This window comes from Bombina bombina, chromosome 3, assembly GCF_027579735.1.
Source record: "Bombina bombina isolate aBomBom1 chromosome 3, aBomBom1.pri, whole genome shotgun sequence".
Taxonomy (NCBI): Eukaryota; Metazoa; Chordata; class Amphibia; order Anura; family Bombinatoridae; genus Bombina; species Bombina bombina.
The window spans coordinates 786,117,036-786,133,276 of record NC_069501.1 but is presented as its reverse complement, the minus strand read 5'-3'; the positions used below and the strand labels follow the sequence as shown (position 1 = coordinate 786,133,276).

Sequence of the window (16,241 nt, the reverse complement as noted above, 5' to 3'; positions counted from 1 at the left end):
ACAAGGAGAGGTGTGTAGGCAATGCTGTATAATTTTCTATAACATTGGGACCCCTAAGCCAATGTTTAATTGGACATTTTGTAATTGAGATATGACATGTTAATTTGTGGAAGTTGTAACTAGTTTAAATATTTCATGAGGGAGCCTAATACTATTTCAGCCTGGTTACATTTACTTTTGTTTCTCATACCCACCTTCTTTGACTTTATTATCAAGTCACCTATAATTGAAAATAGGTAGCCTAAACACTTATGCACATACTCCTCCTATCCTACAGTCTCAATCCTCATTTTCCTTTGTATATCACTCCTGTATTTTATGAGAATAATTTTCTCATATTTTGCTAATATCAGCATTATTAGTAATCAAGACTTTCTCTTCTACATTCGCACCTATCAGCAACATCTGGAAGGTCATATTTTTTATGAATCTTTATTACTTAGGATACTGATCATACCCAAAAGTGTCAGTTAGAATTGATGGTAATAAAATGTTTACATGTTTATGTAGGATAGCAGAGATCATTACTAAAGGGCTTTAGTTTTGCTATATGATAATGTGTCTACATCTGTGACTTTAAAATTGAGTATAGATGGAGCTACTAGCTCTAACAATCACCTCTCTTTTGACAACCTTGATTATATGGAAAATGTATGTTAATGTTAATTGTTATTGAGTTTATAACTGATTGTTCCATTTTAGTCTACTACATATCTATGCCCTAAAAGTTTTTTCTCTAGAAATAGGTAGTTATTGACTTCCTATATTATACACTTAGTAATTAGCCCAAGCAGTTAAGTGATTAAATTCCAGTATAGATTACCTGCGACCAACCAAAATGTTGAGACTGATTTCTGCCCATGGAGCAAAGATTGCACTTATATACCATCTCCCTCCTCCTATACTAAAGCAGGCATAGGCTAATATGCTTCTAGCATGCCAGCACAGACCCATAAAAATAGCTTCTGGTACCTTTCATGATTATTATTGTCCACTGGGCACAAAGATTTACTGTTACTTAAACATTTTTTGCTGTAATATCAATGTTGAGATTTTCCTATTTATATGCGTCATAAAGAACTCCTCTATTTAGCCATATTTTACTTTGACATATCTAGATGTCTTCCTAGTTCATAACAGCAACTCTACCGGTGTATCCTTGTAATTGACTGTTAAAGCCTTAGACGGGGTCCGTCATTAGATTATCTTCAACATTTTCTATCTAAGACCACTTATATACGCCTATTTTAAAGGTTATAAGGTTTAATGTTTTTTTTTTTTTTTTTTTTTAAATGTATAAAACATTTCTACCTATTGTCACGCTAGGAGAATATTGATAACTGTCCTGCACAGTATATATTGGTACCGTTCTCGTTGTATACTTTTAGGTGATGCATACTAGCTAATATCATGCCAGTTAGGGCCTTAAAGAGTCAGTCTATACTATTCCCTGGTTGTGATGTCACTCCTATCTATAGCTCCCATTTTTTATACACTAAGGATATATATGAGAGTTACACTGTAAGCCTTATTATCGTTCTTTCTCAAGAAAATGATATTCTCTGCGGTGACTTTATAGCTTGTACAATTTATCTGTTACTGCTGGGCCCCTCTCCTTCCTTTCCCGCCGGTACTGGTTGCCTGCGGGTCATACCCCTTCTCCTTTTTCCCGCATCGTCTATTGCTGACATTTCCCCAGGAGAGGGGCTCACCCAATATAACTTATGGCTCCTCCCCCATCCTCAAAAGTATTTATAGCTCCGTCCCCCGCCCTCATAGCTATAATCCACTCTTATATTAGGTGGATAAATAAGCGGTATTAACCCGCTACAAACATCACTTTGTCATAAGTTGCTCTTAGTCTTTTGTTTATCATGAAAATGAGGCTCTTTGCCCCCTGTTCACGTGTATCTAATAGGAGCAACTTGTTATGATTCCCTATAATTTGTCAATCCTTCAAAAATAAATACACCTCTATTATAATTAATGTACCATTCTATAGGAAGTATAATCTATCAGGGTTGTTTAAATTCTATCATTTTATTATTTTATTATGTATCTACATAGGAAACAAAACAAAATAGAAAAGAGGGAATGCCAGAACGTGATTATTTTATATTATACTGGAGACTTTAGGAATGTACAAGCCTTTGATGTATAATGTATTTACTCTTTGTATAATGTTTATTGTGCTTTAATTTTGTACTCCTGGTATCCCTCAATAAAAAACTTTGATTCTCAAAAAAAAAAAAAACTTGATATCCGTATTGATCAAAGAAATGGGCCTGTAAATCGCACAAAGCGATGGATCCTTGTCTGGTTTGAGGATGGTGACAATATTGGCTTCTAAAAATTCACTCTTAAAGTGGCCCTCCTCTCTAGCTAAATTATAGAATTTTAGAAGTAACGGGGCCAGTTCCTGAGCATAAACCTTGTAGAAGTGCGCCGGGTAACCGTCTGGACCAGGAGACTTAAAAGACTTTGCGTTCCTAATGACTCTCAGTACCTCTTGTAAAGAGAAGGGAGAGCTCAATACATCTCGTTGTTCTGGGGTAAGCGTAGGGAGCGACAGGGTCTTAAGGTAGGTCTCCAGGACCTCCTGGGAGGAGGTCCCAAGAGACTCGGTGGTGGTAGCTATATTATAAAGCTTGGCATAATAATCGGCAAATGCGCTGCCTATCTGGGACGGGATCTGAATAAGAGATCCTGATGATCGTATGGAATGAATTCGGGAAGCACCCAACATATTCCTGATCTTGTTTGCCAACAGGGTATCAGCTTTGTTGCCTTTATGGTAAAATATGTGCTTAAGCTTAGTGAGGTTTATTTGGGTTCTGCGCAGTTCAATTCTAGAAATGTGATCTTTAATCTCAATAATTTGAGATGTGGTCTCCGCTGTGACTGCACTTCTGTTGCATGCTTCTAGTTGTCGCAACTTAATATGGGCTTGCGAAAGGGTGAGACATGCCTGCTTTCTGAGGTGCGATTGTTTGGTGATAAAAATACCTCTAATTGTAGCTTTAGCCGCCCCCCATAATGTGTCATCCCTGACCGTGAGGTTGTCGTTAGTTTGAATAAAGTGGGTGATATCTCTTCAAAGTTCCTCTCTAAAGGGTATGTCCTCTAAGATCTGATGGGGTAGTCTCCATTTAGGTCTAATGTGAGTAGTGTTGGAAGAAGTGATGTCGGCCTGAACCAGGTCATGATCAGACCAGGCACAGAGGGAAATTTTGGTTCTCTGAACTAAGTCAAAGGTGTCAGCTGTAGAAAAGATATAGTCGAGTCTTGAGTAAAGCTTATGAGGGTGTGAGAAGTGGGTATAGTCGTGATCCTTAGGATGTAAGGCTCTCCACATATCGTACAGGCCCGAGTTATTCATTATTTGCCTAAAGCTGTTTGAGAGTTGTTTAGCTGGGGAGGGCGTTAAATCAGTAGCCTTGGGTCTTCTGTCTAATAGATGGTCCCAGACCATATTGAAGTCACCCGCTACTAGGACTCTCCCCTGTCGGACTTGAGAGAGAGTATGGAGAATGTGTTTAAGGTATCATGGTTGCTTGGAATTTGGAAGATATACGGATACTAGGGTATAAGTGACATGGTTTATTTTGCAGATAAGGATAATAAATCTGGCCTGAGGGTCTTTAATGACTTGTATACTTTCGAAGGCCAGACGCTTGTGTAGTAATATCGCTACTCCTCTGGCTTTTTTGGTGAAAGAGGCGGTTTCGATATGAGTATAGGACTTGGAGGTGAGCCTGAGAGGCTCCTTATCCAGCCAGTGGGTCTCCTGGAGAAATACCACGTCTGGGTTGTGGTGTTTCAGCATCCTAAGTAAAAGGCTACGTTTATGGGACGAGTTGAGGCCTCTAACATTCTGCGTCATAAGCCTAATGGTGGTCATAGTTAGTAGGGGGGTGTGTGGTACGGGAGCTCTTATGGGGGACTTGGACTGTGTTGTAGATCAGGGGGGAGGGCAGAGTGAGTAACAGAATAGAGGGGGGTAGGGAGAGAATGGGAGGGGGAAAGAGAGCACTAGGGAAAGCGCTCGAGAGTGTGGTGGAAATAGTCCACCTCAAGGAGTCCTAGGGTGGACTTCTTTGTGGGGGCGGAGCAGAGGAGAAAATTAATCTAAGGAACACAAAGTTAGGAGCATCATTTATAACATTAGCATCAACAGCCCCGCTCTGCTATAAATAATTACTGAGATAAGAACCAACATTGAGTTTGTACTAAGTAATTTACTATAGAATAATGATATAGTAACCAGCAGAATAAACTTAAATAAAACATGTTCAACAGGTATTGCAAACACATAACTACGAACCTAAAAAACAGAGAACCACCAAGTGGCTAGAAATAGATATAATATTCGCCCCGTAACATGGCTGTAAAGGACAGGCCTCAAGAGTCAAGAGGCAGTTGTGGACTGAGGTAATTTTGCCCTTTTAGCTCTTTGGTCATTGACAGTCCACTCTGGGGCGGAGGCCCGTAGCTTCGGGTATGGAGGGTCTCTTTGGGGAGGCGGTTCTGGCCTAAGACCCCAGTTAGTGAGGAGGGTTAGTCCCTGGTTCAGGGTAGTGGCAACATAATTTTGGTTGTCTTTGGTAATGATAAGGCGAGTCGGGAATCCCCATCTATACTTAATGTTGTTCTTCCGCAAAGTAAGAGTGACAGATTGATAGTGGCGTCTCTGTTGTAGAGTATGAGCCGAGAGGTCAGGTAGGAGCTGAATATCTTGAAATCTCTCGCTCAGAGTTGGTTTCCTGAAGGCTGCCTGCATCAGCCTATCCTTAAACAGGAAACTATGGAAGCACACTATTACATCCCGCGGTTTATCTTGTGCCACGTTTCTAGAGCGCAGTGCCCTGTGTGCCTGCTCCATAGTGGCGGTCAGGCCCTCTGGGCTGCCAATCAATGAGTGGTATAGTTCTCTCAAGAAGTCTTGGAGGTCGGATGGCGCTACCAACTCCGGTATGCCACGGAATCTGATGTTATTGCGCCTGGATCTGTCCTCTACCTCCGCCACTTTGAGTTCCAGTTGCGAGATTTGGTCAGCCAGACTCTCCGAATAGGCTAATAGATTGGATTGATCTACCACCACGTCATCTTGTTTCCTTTCTAGGACATCCACCCTTTCTCCAATCTCCGAAATTTCTTTTTTAAGTTCTGCTGAACTTCGTTGAATTTCCTGCGTGATGAATTTAGTCTGTGAGGCCAACAAATTCTTTAAAGATTTCTCGGTGATGTAATGTTGAGAGGCAGATGCGGATTGGACACTAGATTGGGAATCCTCATCTTGCGAGTCCGGGTCACTCAACTCTCCTTGGGGTTCCATGTCTGGGCCCTTAGGTTGCTGCGAGAAGTGGTCATAGACTGTCTTTTTAGATTTCGATACAGATTTAAGGGGTTTTCTACCCATGTGCGGCATACTGCTGTCAGTATATAAAGACAAGACACTCTAAACCCAGGGACTCGGAGCGTGTTTGCAAGAGGCTGTACTATTCTGCTGGAAGGAAATGGGGTTAATGAATCATAGCATATGCAAAGGTTAAGACATTACTCTAGAGATTGCAGAGCGGGGCTGAACACCATAAAAGTAGCAGCACTCGCATTTTAGATATAAACACAGACATACAATAGAGAAGTTAAGACTTGGAAGCAGACTAATATTACAGCTAAGTTAAGTAGGCTAATTGCAAAGAGTTGGTGTGGTGACTAGCAGTTTAAAGAATCTGTGAAACACAATCCATTTTTTTTTTTTTTTTTTTTAAAAGAAGTATGCCCGAAAGCAACTCTTATGGTCAGGGGGGGTGATCAGCAAGATCTAGTCAGTAAGGGGCCCTGGCAGGGGCACTAGAGTTGGGACTGAAGCTTAAACCACAATAATCTAACTCACTGATAGGGTATAAAAATAATTTATAACCAAACAAAACGCCAACCTTATGGTGATTTAACTCTAGGGCTGATTATATGGAGTGAGATTGTGTAATTAGCACAGGTTGCCAGGCCCCAGGTATGCAGATAAATAGAATAGCTTTGGACAGGTATATGGACTAGTCTGGAGACTAGTCTGGAGTTCAGTAACCTGCAGTAAAAGAACAGTGTCTTCTAACCTAACTGCTGGTATACCACATGAATGGGAAGCTGTATTAACACTTTGTTATATTATATACTGATAAACCTGTGAAAAAAAAGTTGTATGGTTAAGGCAGAAATACGAAAATACACTCCACCTCAGGCTATGAGCCTAAGTACAATGAAGCTGACACAGAAGCTAGTATAAATGAAAGAGAGATTAAACTGAAAATGTCCCTGAAGCAGGGGCTGTATACAGTCCCACCACAACAAGAAAATTGTGCAGTGTTGTAGGCTCTTTGGTTCAAAAATGTGGCTGCAGAGTCAAGTTCCCAGGCCCTATAGTTATGGATATATCCCACAGACCTAGACCTCAGATAGGGGGGTGAGGTAGCGGTATGCTGCCTCCTTATGTGTTGAAGACAAATGTCCTGCTATGTAAAGCAGCTGCAGAGTTTGTTGTAGGCCCCAGGTATAATAGGGTCAATGGACTATCATATGTAATAGGGGCTGCTTCTTCTAAGGAGATATTACTTCTATATTTAGCTATAGTTGGTCAGATAGTTCTGTGGTGCTGGCTTCTTAAAATGAGTTGTTCTTGCTAAGGTTAAACCCGTGTAGCGAGCCTTATGGGGCCAACAGTAATCACGGCCCACGCTGTGCTCCAAGGGTATAGCTAATTCCCCCTTCCGTGGTCAGCCGTGCTAACAGACAGGATGATAAGGGGTTTGTGTCTGTAAGGGCCTGGATGTCAGCCTGTGCAGGGCTCAAGAGTTGATAGTGTGCTGCTTACACCCCAAGGTCTGAGTGAGCTGTGTGGAGTGTCAGATAACCTGGCTAAATCTTACCCGGTACTAGGAGCAGAGGGGCTGGTGGATCGAGCTTTCAGCTGGATGCCTGTTCTAGCCCGGCGTAGGAACAAGAGGGCCTCAAGATGGCGGGTGTTCGCGCCCTTTTTCCCCTCACTGATTTGTCCGGCCCGACTGTTTCTGTACTCCTGGGTCCCTGCAGCTCCAGCACTCTCCTTGGATCCGTCTGCAGCCTGAGGTGTGCGGGGGGGGGGGGGGGGGGGGGGGTGAGTGTCTCGCCAGTGAGATTGCTAATGTCCCTTAAGACTTCCAGGCAAAAATCCCGACCAGAAATCTGCTGCTCCCCTACAGGAACTGATGGCGGTTGATCGCTCCGGAGCGGGTCCCCGACCCTCCGGAGCGGAGTTAGTTGTTGGCAGCAGAGATCAGGTGTTGGCTGGTGTGAGGGGTGTCGGTTATTCCGGAGCGGAGCCCCGACCCTCCGGAGTAAGAAGACAGCTGCGGCCAAAGGTGAGGTTCTGCTGTAGGTTCCGCAGTCTTCAGGCGATGACCACTTGAGTGGTGGTAGTAGTTGAGCGGCTAAATGGGGATGACCAGGCTGATGGTAATTAGCAAGCCTGTAGGAGAAGCACCAATCCCTCGGGTTAGAGTTGCCGTTGGCCTGCACTCTCCCCCGCAGTAAACGGGTCCGCTCGCCACAATATAGCCGTCCTCCTCTGAGATGGCTATTAGCATTGGTGGGATGGGTGGAAAAGGTCACACCACGATAAAGTAATGTCCATCTACTAAAACTATTAGCTTAATCGTTTTCTGAAAGTCAAAATCCACACTTTATATGGCTTTTTAAGATGTTTTGCTTATGGAGCTCAGCTTGCACACGTCTAGTCAGATCCGTGGCTAGCTCCGCCCCCCGGGTTAAATAATTTTATTATAGTGTTTGCGATGTGTGGGGGGCTCAGTTTAGGGGTTTATAGGTAGTTTATAGGTGTTAGTGTACTTTGTAGCACTGTAGTTAAGAGATTTATGGGCTAACGCCGGAACATAAAGCTCTTAACTACTGACTTTTTTATGCGGTTGGAGTCTTGGAGGTAGAGGCTGTACCGCTCACTTCTTCCAAGACTTGTAATACCAGCGTTAGGCAAATCCCATTAAAAAGATAGGATACGCAATTGACGTAAGGGGATTTGTGGTAGCCTCGAGTTGCGGAAGAAAAGTGAGCGGTAGACCTGTACCTGCCAGACTCATAATACCAGCGTTAGATAAAAAGTAGCGTTAGGACCCCTTAATGCTGCTTTTTAGGGCTAATGCAGAACTCGTAATCTCGCCATATGTTATAAATTTAAAGTAAGTTCATTATATAAAAAAAACAAGGTAATTTTTTTGGCATGTTCTTTTTTTATAGGAAGAAGATTTTGTGTATGAGATGTCAATAACCCATGGAAGACGTTTTGTTTTACAATAGTGCATTGTTTTTAAACATTGCATTATGTAAAATGTGTTTTTAGGAATCCACTTCTATTTGACATAGTATTTTTATAGCCGCTGTATCAAAAGCATTATATACTAAAGACCCCATCTGCCCACCTTACATAACTGTGCTAATTGTTGGCAAGCCCGGGATGCAGCAATTGTCCACGTCCAACAAGCTGATACCTTAAATGGAGCCATCTTTTTCATAAGCGTACACAATTAAAGGGACACTAATCCCAAAATGTTTTTTTGTTCATGATTCAGATAGAGCATACAATTTTAAATGACTTTCCATTTTACTTCTATTATCTGATTTGCTTAATTCTTTTGGTATCATTTGTTGAAAAGCATACCTAGGTAGGTTCAGGAGCTTGAAGCTAGCTGCTGATTGGTGGCTGAACTTATATGCCCAGTTTTATTAGCTTACCAATGTGCTCAGCTAGCTCCCAGGAGAGCATTGCTGCTTCTTCTGATAAAGATACCAAGAGAATGAAGCAAAATAATAGAAGTCAATTGAAAAGTTGTTTAAAAAATGTATAATCTAGCTGAATCATGAAAGAAAAACATTGGGTTTCTTGCCCCATAAACTAAAGAAATGTGGAAGCTTTATGGCCCTTTCCTTCTAGACCAGAATAATAATAAAAAAAATAAAAAAACAGAATTTATGTTTACCTGATAAATTACTTTCTCCAACGGTGTGTCCGGTCCACGGCGTCATCCTTACTTGTGGGGATATTCTCTTCCCCAACAGGAAATGGCAAAGAGCCCAGCAAAGCTGGTCACATGATCCCTCCTAGGCTCCGCCTTCCCCAGTCATTCGACCGACGTAAAGGAGGAATATTTGCATAGGAGAAACCATATGATACCGTGGTGACTGTAGTTAAAGAAAATAAATTATCAGACCTGATTAAAAAACCAGGGCGGGCCGTGGACCGGACACACCGTTGGAGAAAGTAATTTATCAGGTAAACATAAATTCTGTTTTCTCCAACATAGGTGTGTCCGGTCCACGGCGTCATCCTTACTTGTGGGAACCAATACCAAAGCTTTAGGACACGGATGAAGGGAGGGAGCAAATCAGGTCACCTAGATGGAAGGCACCACGGCTTGCAAAACCTTTCTCCCAAAAATAGCCTCAGAAGAAGCAAAAGTATCAAACTTGTAAAATTTAGTAAAAGTGTGCAGTGAAGACCAAGTCGCTGCCTTACATATCTGATCAACAGAAGCCTCGTTCTTGAAGGCCCATGTGGAAGCCACAGCCCTAGTGGAATGAGCTGTGATTCTTTCAGGAGGCTGCCGTCCGGCAGTCTCATAAGCCAATCTGATGATGCTTTTAATCCAAAAAGAGAGAGAGGTAGAAGTTGCTTTTTGACCTCTCCTTTTACCAGAATAAACAACAAGGAAGATGTTTGTCTAAAATCCTTTGTAGCATCTAAATAGAATTTTAGAGCACGAACAACATCCAAATTGTGCAACAAACGTTCCTTCTTTGAAACTGGATTCGGACACAAAGAAGGCACGACTATCTCCTGGTTAATGTTTTTGTTAGAAACAACTTTCGGAAGAAAACCAGGTTTAGTACGTAAAACCACCTTATCTGCATGGAACACCAGATAAGGAGGAGAACACTGCAGAGCAGATAATTCTGAAACTCTTCTAGCAGAAGAAATTGCAACCAAAAACAAAACTTTCCAAGATAATAACTTAATATCAACGGAATGTAAGGGTTCAAACGGAACCCCCTGAAGAACTGAAAGAACTAAATTGAGACTCCAAGGAGGAGTCAAAGGTTTGTAAACAGGCTTGATTCTAACCAGAGCCTGAACAAAGGCTTGAACATCTGGCACAGCTGCCAGCTTTTTGTGAAGTAACACAGACAAGGCAGAAATCTGTCCCTTCAAGGAACTTGCAGATAATCCTTTCTCCAAACCTTCTTGAAGAAAGGATAGAATCTTAGGAATTTTTACCTTGTCCCAAGGGAATCCTTTAGATTCACACCAACAGATATATTTTTTCCATATTTTGTGGTAAATTTTTCTAGTTACAGGCTTTCTGGCCTGAACAAGAGTATCAATGACAGAATCTGAGAACCCTCGCTTTGATAAGATCAAGCGTTCAATCTCCAAGCAGTCAGTTGGAGTGAGACCAGATTCGGATGTTCGAACGGACCTTGAACAAGAAGGTCTCGTCTCAAAGGTAGCTTCCATGGTGGAGCCGATGACATATTCACCAGGTCTGCATACCAAGTCCTGCGTGGCCACGCAGGAGCTATCAAGATCACCGATGCCCTCTCCTGATTGATCCTGGCTACCAGCCTGGGGATGAGAGGAAACGGCGGGAATACATAAGCTAGTTTGAAGGTCCAAGGTGCTACTAGTGCATCTACTAGAGTCGCCTTGGGATCCCTGGATCTGGACCCGTAGCAAGGAACCTTGAAGTTCTGACGAGAGGCCATCAGATCCATGTCTGGAATGCCCCACAATTGAGTAATTTGGGCAAAGATTTCCGGATGGAGTTCCCACTCCCCCGGATGAAATGTCTGACGACTCAGAAAATCCGCTTCCCAATTTTCCACTCCTGGGATGTGGATTGCAGACAAGTGGCAGGAGTGAGTCTCCGCCCATTGAATGATTTTGGTCACTTCTTCCATCGCCAGGGAACTCCTTGTTCCCCCCTGATGGTTGATGTACGCAACAGTCGTCATGTTGTCTGATTGAAACCGTATGAACTTGGCCTTTGCTAGCTGAGGCCAAGCCTTGAGAGCATTGAATATCGCTCTCAGTTCCAGAATATTTATCGGGAGAAGAGATTCTTCCCGAGGCCAAAGACCCTGAGCTTTCAGGGGTCCCCAGACCGCGCCCCAGCCCACCAGACTGGCGTCGGTCGTGACAATGACCCACTCTGGTCTGCGGAAGCTCATCCCCTGTGACAGGTTGTCCAGGGACAGCCACCAACGGAGTGAATCTCTGGTCCTCTGATCTACTTGTATCGTCGGAGACAAGTCTGTATAGTCCCCATTCCACTGACTGAGCATGCACAGTTGTAATGGTCTTAGATGAATTCGCGCAAAAGGAACTATGTCCATTGCCGCTACCATCAAACCTATTACTTCCATGCACTGCGCTATGGAAGGAAGAGGAACAGAATGAAGTATTTGACAAGAGTTTAGAAGTTTTGATTTTCTGGCCTCTGTCAGAAAAATCCTCATTTCTAAGGAGTCTATTATTGTTCCCAAGAAGGGAACCCTTGTTGACGGAGATAGAGAACTTTTTTCTACGTTCACTTTCCACCCGTGAGATCTGAGAAAGGCCAGGACAATGTCCGTGTGAGCCTTTGCTTGAGGAAGGGACGACGCTTGAATCAGAATGTCGTCCAAGTAAGGTACTACTGCAATGCCCCTTGGTCTTAGCACCGCTAGAAGGGACCCTAGTACCTTTGTGAAAATCCTTGGAGCAGTGGCTAATCCGAACGGAAGTGCCACAAACTGGTAATGCTTGTCCAGGAATGCGAACCTTAGGAACCGATGATGTTCCTTGTGGATAGGAATATGTAGATACGCATCCTTTAAATCCACCGTGGTCATGAATTGACCTTCCTGGATGGAAGGAAGAATTGTTCGAATGGTTTCCATTTTGAACGATGGAACCTTGAGAAACTTGTTTAGGATCTTGAGATCTAAGATTGGTCTGAATGTTCCCTCTTTTTTGGGAACTACGAACAGATTGGAGTAGAACCCCATCCCTTGTTCTCCTAAAGGAACAGGATGAATCACTCCCATTTTTAACAGGTCTTCTACACAATGTAAGAATGCCTGTCTTTTCATGTGGTCTGAAGACAATTGAGACCTGTGGAACCTCCCCCTTGGGGGAGGCCCCTTGAATTCCAGAAGATAACCTTGGGAGACTATTTCTAGTGCCCAAGGATCCAGAACATCTCTTGCCCAAGCCTGAGCGAAGAGAGAAAGTCTGCCCCCCACCAGATCCGGTCCCGGATCGGGGGCCAACATTTCATGCTGTCTTGGTAGCAGTGGCAGGCTTCTTGGCCTGCTTTCCCTTGTTCCAGCCTTGCATTGGTCTCCAGGCTGGCTTGGCTTGAGAAGAATTACCCTCTTGCTTAGAGGACGTAGCACTTGGGGCTGGTCCGTTTCTACGAAAGGGACGAAAATTAGGTTTATTTTTGGCCTTGAAAGACCTATCCTGAGGAAGGGCGTGGCCCTTGCCCCCAGTGATATCAGAGATAATCTCTTTCAAGTCAGGGCCAAACAGCGTTTTCCCCTTGAAAGGAATGTTAAGCAATTTGTTCTTGGAAGACGCATCCGCTGACCAAGATTTCAACCAAAGCGCTCTGCGCGCCACAATAGCAAACCCAGAATTTTTCGCCGCTAACCTAGCCAATTGCAAAGTGGCGTCTAGGGTGAAAGAATTAGCCAATTTGAGAGCACGGATTCTGTCCATAATCTCCTCATAAGGAGGAGAATCACTATCGATCGCCTTTTCTAGCTCATCGAACCAGAAACACGCGGCTGTAGTGACAGGGACAATGCATGAAATTGGTTGTAGAAGGTAACCTTGCTGAACAAACATCTTTTTAAGCAAACCTTCTAATTTTTTATCCATAGGATCTTTGAAAGCGCAACTATCTTCTATGGGTATAGTGGTGCGTTTGTTTAAAGTAGAAACCGCCCCCTCGACCTTGGGGACTGTCTGCCATAAGTCCTTTCTGGGGTCGACCATGGGAAACAATTTTTTAAATATGGGGGGAGGGACGAAAGGTATACCGGGCCTTTCCCATTCTTTATTTACAATGTCCGCCACCCGCTTGGGTATAGGAAAAGCTTCTGGGGGCCCCGGGACCTCTAGGAACTTGTCCATTTTACATAGTTTCTCTGGGATGATCAAATTCTCACAATCATCCAGAGTGGATAACACCTCCTTAAGCAGAGCGCGGAGATGTTCCAACTTAAATTTAAATGTAATCACATCGGGTTCAGCTTGTTGAGAAATTTTCCCTGAATCTGAAATTTCTCCCTCAGACAAAACCTCCCTGGCCCCCTCAGACTGGTGTAGGGGCATATCAGAACCATTATCCTCAGCGTCCTCATGCTCTTCAGTATCTAAAACAGAGCAGTCGCGCTTACGCTGATAAGTGGGCATTTTGGCTAAAATGTTTTTGATAGAATTATCCATTACAGCCGTTAATTGTTGCATAGTAAGGAGTATTGGCGCGCTAGATGTACTAGGGGCCTCCTGAGTGGGCAAGACTGGTGTAGACGAAGGAGGGAATGATGCAGTACCATGCTTACTCCCCTCACTTGAGGAATCATCTTGGGCATCATTTTCAGTGTCACATAAATCACATCTATTTAAATGAGAAGGAACCTTGGCTTCCCCACATTCAGAACACAGTCTATCTGGTAGTTCAGACATGTTAAACAGGCATAAACTTGATAACAAAGTACAAAAAACGTTTTAAAATAAAACCGTTACTGTCACTTTAAATTTTAAACTGAACACACTTTATTACTGCAATTGCGAAAAAGTATGAAGGAATTGTTCAAAATTCACCAAAATTTCACCACAGTGTCTTAAAGCCTTAAAAGTATTGCACACCAAATTTGGAAGCTTTAACCCTTAAAATAACGGAACCGGAGCCGTTTTTATCTTTAACCCCTTTACAGTCCCTGGTATCTGCTTTGCTGAGACCCAACCAAGCCCAAAGGGGAATACGATACCAAATGACGCCTTCAGAAAGTCTTTTTTATGTATCAGAGCTCCTCACACATGCGACTGCATGCCATGCTTCTCAAAAACAAGTGCGCAATACCGGCGCGAAAATGAGGCTCTGCCTATGATTAGGGAAAGCCCCTCGAGAATAAGGTGTCTAAAACAGTGCCTGCCGATATTATTTTACAAAAATACCCATATTAAATGATTCCTCAAGGCTAAATATGTTATATATGAATCGATTTAGCCCAGAAAATGTCTACAGTCTTAACAAGCCCTTGTGAAGCCCTTATTTACTCTGTAATAAAAATGGCTTACCGGATCCCATAGGGAAAATGACAGCTTCCAGCATTACATCGTCTTGTTAGAATGTGTCATACCTCAAGCAGCAAAAGTCTGCTCACTGTTCCCCCAACTGAAGTTAATTCCTCTCAACAGTCCTGTGTGGAACAGCCATCGATTTTAGTAACGGTTGCTAAAATCATTTTCCTCTTACAAACAGAAATCTTCATCTCTTTTCTGTTTCAGAGTAAATAGTACATACCAGCACTATTTTAAAATAACAAACTCTTGATTGAATAATAAAAACTACAGTTAAACACTAAAAAACTCTAAGCCATCTCCGTGGAGATGTTGCCTGTACAACGGCAAAGAGAATGACTGGGGAAGGCGGAGCCTAGGAGGGATCATGTGACCAGCTTTGCTGGGCTCTTTGCCATTTCCTGTTGGGGAAGAGAATATCCCCACAAGTAAGGATGACGCCGTGGACCGGACACACCTATGTTGGAGAAAAGACTTGCTGATTAGCTTAGTAGTCAACAAATAATATTTGAAAGCTGTGACAACAGCAAGCCAGTATAGAAAGTCCTCTTTTTTCCTTCCCATGTTTTGGTAATAATAATAATAATAATAATAATAATAATAATAATAATAATAATAATAATAATAATAATAAGGTACTATAATACAATCCAATATCTCCAAAATGACCTCACATTATAGGAACTTAAGTGTATTTCTGGAACAGAACTGGACCATTTGGATAAGCACAGGGTACAGTAGATACAGCACCAGTTAGTAGTAAGCTGAATAACCCTCAGCACCATCCTGTCTGATCTGCTGTATGGATAATAGAAACTGATTGCCAAGCACAGTCCATAAATGTATTAACCCCTTACACGTAAGGGATTTCTATATATTGGGACCACTTGGAAATTTGCAGACAGGGACCTCAACAGTCAGGGGATGGAGTTTTGCAGTAAGGAGCTTGTTGTGCTATGAGGGGTAAAACCTCTTTTGTTCATCTATATAAAATAACATAGACCTGTGCTAGAGCACACAGGTTATCAGGCAGGCAAAGGAGGTGAACGCCACCATTTTGTTGTTTATGTATTTGTTGTAAAACTATTCTCTTTCTTTCTTTTAACTACCTCACTGCTTTTGCATAAGTGAAAGTAATGATTACCTGTCTCTTTATTTTTGATGTTGAATGGTAATCAACAAGGGCTAGAGATAAGGGGACGGTCTTTTCTTCTGAGACCAAAGCAAAGATTACTCCTGTGTCAGTAGCTGGAGTTATTTCAGCACTAACTTCTACTCTCCAATCTTTCTCTGATTCCTCCTCATTGGATGCATATGCTACAAGAGAGAAAAACAAACACAAGTTATGACAATACTGCCCAAAAATAAAAGCAAAACATGGACAATATCAGAAGCTCTGTTTGAACAGAGTTTACTAGTGTTTTAGTTTCAAGCAGGACTGGAACAAGTAAACAAACTCAAGGTGTTTAATTAAAAAGGGACAACCAGACGTGGACTCTTTGCTCAGTGTGTTTATAGGAATGTGGCTGCACCTCACTGACAATGAAAAAAGGGGCAACCAGACGTGGACTCTCTGCTCAGTGTGTTTAGAGGAATATGGCTGCACCTCACTGACAATGAAAAAAGGGGCAACCAGACGTGGACTACTTGTTCAGAAAGGAATTGCCTGGTATTTCGGACATAAAACCCAAAAGTTTTCTTTCATGATTCAGATTTTCCTGTTGAAAAGCAGGAAGATAAGCTAAGGAGCGTGCACGTGTCTGCAGCACTATATGGCTTCAGTGTTGCAAGAATGTTCTACATTTGCAAGAGCACTAGATGGCAGCAATTTTTTTCTGCCATA

At 42.7% G+C, this 16,241-nt stretch overlaps 1 protein-coding gene across 3 annotated transcripts in view; it reads right to left on the bottom strand.

The window, feature by feature from the left end:
- GAS6 (growth arrest specific 6) overlaps positions 1–16,241 on the bottom strand; it is a 391,979-nt gene that overhangs the window by 25,954 nt on the left and 349,784 nt on the right. For all 3 annotated transcript variants that reach the window (XM_053707678.1, XM_053707680.1, XM_053707679.1), the window contains exon 14: positions 15,543–15,715. In XM_053707678.1, the coding sequence (XP_053563653.1) occupies positions 15,543–15,715 (173 nt within the window). The remainder of the gene's footprint in view (positions 1–15,542; positions 15,716–16,241) is intronic.